The following is a 6000-nucleotide window of genomic DNA, read 5'->3' as shown; positions in this document are numbered from 1 at the left end:
GCCCCTGGCACCCACTGCCCCGGGCGGGGGCGGGCCGCGCCGCGCCTTCCCCCTCACGGGGCCGCGCCTCTCCCCTCACAGAAGCCGCCTCCCCCCCCTCACGGGGCCGCGCCTCCCCCCCCTCACGGGGCCGCGCCTCCCCCCCCTCACGGGGCCGCGCCTCCCCCCCCTCACGGGGCCGCGCCTCCCCCCCCTCACGGGCAGAGCCCCCCTGCCCTCACAGGGGCCGCGCCTCCCGCCCAACGGCCGACCGCCCCGCGCGCGCCTCTGCCTCCACCCCCTTCGCCGCCACGCGGGGCGCGCACGTGCTAGAAGGAAACACCGCGCGGCGCAGGCGCAGTTCGGCCGCCCCTCCCGCCTCGGGAGGTCGAAGGAGGAGTCTCGATCTCCGGGCCCGTGATTGACTGATGTCATTTCCCCAACTCCGTGCCTCGCCTGCCCATTGGTTGCTTGCGGACCGCTATCTGCATTGCGCTTCCTGGCTGGCTGTTGCCGCGCTGGCCGTTGCCCTATCCTAATTCGGGCCACGCGGATTTGGCTCTGTAACCCCGCCTCCTGCCCCAGCCCCTCTCACCGCCGCTGCCAGCTCCTCCTTCGCTACTTTTTCCTCCTCGTTATTGGTCAATACTGTGCTTCGCTCCTCCCGCCCGCCACCGCGCTGAGCTCGCCGATTGGGTGGCGACGAGCTCCCTCAGGTCGCCCGCCTCTCTGCACTACGCATGCGCTCATCTCGCGCCCTTCTACGAACACACGCCCCCCCCCGCACCACCGCGAGACGGCAAGCTAATAAAGTTTTGCCCAAAGAAGAAGGGGGCGGGGAGCGGCAGCGCCTCCGGGCCCCGCCCCCTTCCCTCCCCGCCCCTCCGCTCGGGAGTGGCGTCCGCGAGCCCGGCCCCGCCCCGACCTGCTTGAGCGGAGCGGAGGGGAGGGGAGGAAAGGCAAGGCGGGGGGCGGGGGGGGGTGGGGGGTGGCCGTTGAGGCGCGCGCGCGCTCGCGCCGGGCTCGAGCCGGCGGCAGCTCCCCTCCCCTCAGTCCCACTCGGCAGCCGCGGCGGCAGCAGCAGCAGGCAGGGTAGCGGTGCCGCCACTGCCTCCTTCTTCTCCTCCTGCTCCTCCTCTTCTTTTTTTTCTTCTTCTTCGTTCTCCCCGCCGGGGCACGGTGAGCACAGCCGCGTGGAGATGGGCTCGCCTCCCTCACCGCGCCGGGACGCGGAGCCTGCCGACGGGTGCGCCGGGACGCGGGAGCTGTTCTCCCTGCCCCGTGTTGCGGGACCCCTCCTCTCCAGCCCACCCCGGGGAGCGGCCGTTAGCGGCCGGGGGGGCAGCCAGCGCCTCTCCCTCTTCCCCCCCCCCCCCCCCCCCGCTTAACATACAGGGACGCCGTGGCGAGCTGGGCGCAGCCCCGGTGGCACTGCTTTCCCACCCCCCGACCCTCCGGCTCCGCAGCCCGGGCTGGGACGGGCGGTGGCTGCCCCACCGCCGCCGGAGGGGAACGGGCGCCGTTCTCCTCACGGGGCGGGGCGGGCCCGCACCTCTGCGGCCGCCGCTCGTCAGCGCGGCCGGCGGCTCGCTCGGGGCTCCCGCGGCCGCTCCCGGTCAGGGACGGCGCCGGGGGGGGGTCGCTCGGGGGTGGCGGGGAGCTGGGAAGGGGGTGTTGTGGCGGCGGTGCCGGCCGGAGGGGAGGGCTGCCCTCGCGGGGGGAGCGCCCCGGCACCGCCGGGCTTCGGAGCAGCCGCCGCCGCTGCTGCTGCCGCCTCTTGTCTGTGCTGGTGCTGGTCGGACTTGTCACCCGGGACTAGGCTGGGCGTTCTCATCGTATTTCATGTCTGTCTTATTGCCTGGGAAACTTCCTCAGCCCGATACAACTTTGAGCAAAAAAGGGGAAAAAAAAAAAAAGGCTATTTCCTTTAATGTTGCAGCTGCTGGAAAACACAGCCGACAAGTTCCTCTTAAAATATAATTGCAACATCACTCCTTTAGAGGAAGCGAGACCTGGAACATAGGACCGCAGGGAAAGCACTTAATCTCTACTCCTTTTGTGTAATGTGAGAAAAGACTAGGCTTTTCTATGCCGTAGGACTCTCCGTTGGGAGATTTAATGCCTTTTAAAGTATTCTGAGGCTTTTCAGAAAGATCTTAAGTGCAAATTGCTCCTGCTGTAAGGCTCTAATCCGGTGAATTGAAAATGAGTTTGGATATTTGAGGAGACTGCTGTGCTCTTTTATTGTCATTCTCTGTAGTGAACGCAAATGCAACCGTACCAGTACTGGACACGGTTTGTCTGAAATTTGGGTGTATTCACTCGCTACCTGGTGGTTCTGTCATCCGTTTGTGAAACTTGCCTATGCTTTCTACTATCTGTGCTTTGACTGACCTTGTTCAGCTGAATCCTTTGTATTGTTGGTACTTCCAAGTCTTGTGTAACATCTGCTACTGCTATAGAAATACATAATGTAGTTAAGGCTTTGGATGGCTGTCTTGCTTCCTGTTTGTTTTCCTCACAGAAATCTTTTTAGAACTGAGAGACTGAGATTAATCTTTTTTTTTTCTTCTTCTTCTAATTCAACAGATGCAGTTTATGTTGCTTTTTAGTCGTCAGGGGAAACTGAGACTCCAGAAGTGGTATGTCCCATTATCTGACAAAGAAAAGAAGAAAATCACAAGGGAACTTGTTCAAACAGTATTAGCCCGCAAACCGAAAATGTGCAGCTTCCTGGAATGGAGAGACCTGAAGATTGTCTACAAAAGGTTGTTCCGTCTCACTAACCTTGTAATTGCCATACATCACAAACGGTGTAATAAGCAGCAAAAAAAAATAATGATGGTTGATTTTGTTGTTTTTTTCCTTCCCTCTGCTGGTTACAGAGAAGACTGACTTTTCCCTTAAATCTAATTTGATAACCAAGTAGGAGTCATTCATGTGTGGAAAATCACTCATGCATTTAGAAATGCGCTGAAGAAAAGAAATGAGGTTTCCTTCTACTTTCATAAGGAGTGGTGGTTCTTGGCGCTCTGTTTAGGTTCACACAGTACATAAATGTGTACAAATATGAAGCACGTAAGATTTAATAGGTGATAAAGAAAAACTAAATTTTATAAACTCAGGCAGTGATTTCATAAATCACCTGAAAATGTAACTTGCTTTTAAAGGCTCATAGAAATAAGGAAATCATTTTTTGGAGTATCTAGTTTGGTTTTTTGTAAGGTTGTTTTTTTTTTTTCTCTCTGAAGACAAAAAGGCATGTCTCTGAATTGAAGAAATCATGTCTAGGTTTCTTTTGGTGGAAGTGCTGTATAATTTTCTTTGCAATAGTTTAATTTCTCAGTTGTTTTCTAACTGTTCTAGGAGTATTTGGGAAGCAGTTTTTAACTTTGCGCTGATATTAACATGTATTACAATGTAGCGCTCTGAACATAGTTTTCTCACAGATAACACTAATCCTTATCCTTATTTGGTAGGCTGTCTCTTCCAGCTAAAACTTTGAGTTATCTCCCTTCCCTAGTTAGTTATAAACTTCAGAAAGTTTATGCATTCTTATTTTCTTTTTGAGGTGGTAAATAATTTCTGCCCTACAATAAATATTGTTGTGTTCTTTCTGTCGGTAGGACAGAAAGAACTGGAGCTGAAATGAAGAGTTTGCAACTCTTTTCCAGTGTACCAAATGCGTAGAATCAAAAAGGTTTTAAGTGCTTTAAGTCCTAGTTTCATAGACACATTGTCACATGTAACATCATGTACGTGAACGTTACCGGTCTGTCTTCTAATACATGCAGTTCTTTAACAGGAGGAAGATGAACAATGCTTTTTTTCTTGTGCCTCTTAATTTCCTCACAAAGCTTCTTGTACGTACCTGTAGATGAGCTGGCGCAAATGCTTCATGTGTTCCGTTAAGTGATAGTGCTTGCTCTTTCAGCTGGGCTTTTATGAGACTAGTTCAGAAAAATGAGATATGAGTAGGCCAGTCTGTTCCTTTCCTTGCCCAGTCTTGAACAGCGGTAGCTGTTCTGCTGGTGAGTTGATTCCACACAGCTGCTTTCCTTCCCTGTCTGTCCATTGCTGTTACTAACTACTTGTCCTGCCCTTTTGTGTCTAGGGGACTGGTAGAAATTTGGGTAGGACTGTTGGAGTTGATGAAAATTGTCGTGTTCATGCATCTCAGTAGTGTGCTGTGGGTCCTGTGGCCAAGGAGAATGAAGAAATTTGCTGGGAGATGTATCTAGACCATTTGGGGCTGGATATAGACTGCAGTCCATCTGCTGGCCTGTTGGTGTGCGCAGCTGACTGCAGTAGCTTATTTCACTGTCTGCAAACCAATCTGGCACAGTTAGCCTATGAAATCTTGCTTAAGATTAGCTTGTATCAAGCTAATAAATATCTCAAATGTTGCTTTACTTTTGCTTTTTTGGCACATTTCATTAGGCTAAAACATCACCTGAAGGACTGGGTGTAAGAGGTGGTAGCTTAAATTCCTCTATTTGATAACATGAACAGCTTTTAGGTTTGTGGGACTTTTTCCAGTCATCACACTGTAATTAAAGTTGATGAGTACCAACTAATGTGATTTCTTTGAAAAAGGGTATCTGTTATAGCTCAAAAGTAGATAATCTGAAGATGACCATAATAGTCAAAGTCTAATACTTTCTGAAAGGTGGGTGGCTAAAAGAGAAACACACCTGCAGGAACTTCGTGTAGTTTGTGAAATTGCCAAAGGTGCTCCCCAACTGCTGACAGACAAAAGGCTCTTGAGCATCTCTACTAAGATCTGTTCTTGTCTGATCTATTGCTGGGAAGGATCTGAACCTCCTCACACAAATGTTTTTTAATATAAGCTATAAAAGTAGGTGTGTAGTGCTATTGTACGTGTTGCACGTGCACATTGCAATTATGAGTCTTAAATTGCTGAAATGGATGTGCTATTGTTTTTAGAGTGTATTTACTGTCAACGTGTAAGAGAGAATTGACCTAGATATTGCGACTCAAAGAATGGTTGGCATTATTAGAAGTATACTCAAGGGTCTCCTCGATGTACCTTTTTGCAAGAACAGAGTGAACTCAAATGCGAAACTGGCAAGCCAGTAGCTTTTGCTGCCTTCTGATCCTTAATGTTTATCAAGACAGCTGGACTATTTTGTTTAGCCTGCTTAGCTCTGTAGCATTTCATCTTTATAGGATGCTTTCTGAATGAAATTTCAAGGAAATAGAACTAAGTGTTTTAAAATCCATCTGAATGTGTGTGACTAACTTCTGTTGTCCTTGGTTTCGTACGTGCAGCATTGATAATGGTTTCTAAATTGGATCAGTCATAGCTGCCTTAATTTTTTCCTTTAGTGCTACAAAACACAGATGGAAAGGTGTCTTGCTTTTGACATGGTTCATGAATTGGGATGTATGTGTTCTGTAGTTGGTTTGGAAGAGTTTTTCGGGCTGGTAAGCACTGGAAGACTGAAAAAGGACGTGAGCTAGTTCTAACTTCACTTAAAATCTGTATTTGTCTCTTGACTTGCTGGGAAAAAAAGAAAAATAATATGGGAAGCCATTAACAATTGCACTTTATGAAAATAGAGAGGGAGTCATCTGGAGATGGCCGGTCAGAAACCTAGCAAACGCAATGATCGCTCTTCATGCTTTATCGTTTTAAAACTAACTGTAGTGGCATTGGAACATATAGGGTAGAAGTTCACGCAGCTTTCCCCTTGTGGCAGAGAAATGTGTTAAATGTTAAAATTTCTAGTTTTACTTAAAAAGGAACTTAAGATAGGATGTGATTTTTTTTTTTAATTTTTTTTTTTTTCTTTCTTTGAAGATCTCAGTTGTTTGCTGTTTTACCTTCTGGCAGTATGAGTTGTTTTCATTGTTTAGTATATTGCAGTCAAAATCAGAAATTGCAGACTAACTGATTTTTATGTAAATTTTACTTTGTTAGCATTTGGTTAACTCAGATCATGGGACTTGGTTATTGCCAACTGGTAATTTGATTAAGGATTATGGTTTTGCTTTTAT

General features: G+C 49.0%; 1 protein-coding gene across 2 annotated transcripts in view; it reads left to right on the top strand.

Annotated features, from left to right (window-relative positions):
- The first annotated feature begins 1125 nt into the window (after positions 1 to 1125).
- Positions 1126 to 6000, top strand: part of AP1S2 (adaptor related protein complex 1 subunit sigma 2) — a 29528-nt gene continuing 24653 nt past the window's right edge. For both annotated transcript variants that reach the window (XM_086463684.1, XM_086463763.1), the window contains exons 1-2: positions 1126 to 1158; positions 2569 to 2747. In XM_086463684.1, coding sequence (XP_086319810.1) covers positions 2569 to 2747 — 179 coding nt within the window. In that variant the 5' untranslated portion in view covers positions 1126 to 1158. The remainder of the gene's footprint in view (positions 1159 to 2568; positions 2748 to 6000) is intronic.

Source organism: Leptosomus discolor, chromosome 1 (assembly GCF_034619465.1).
Source record: "Leptosomus discolor isolate bLepDis1 chromosome 1, bLepDis1.hap2, whole genome shotgun sequence".
NCBI classification, from domain to species: Eukaryota; Metazoa; Chordata; class Aves; order Leptosomiformes; family Leptosomidae; genus Leptosomus; species Leptosomus discolor.
Note: the sequence above shows the minus strand (reverse complement) of the source record. Positions and strands in the feature narration are given on the sequence as shown.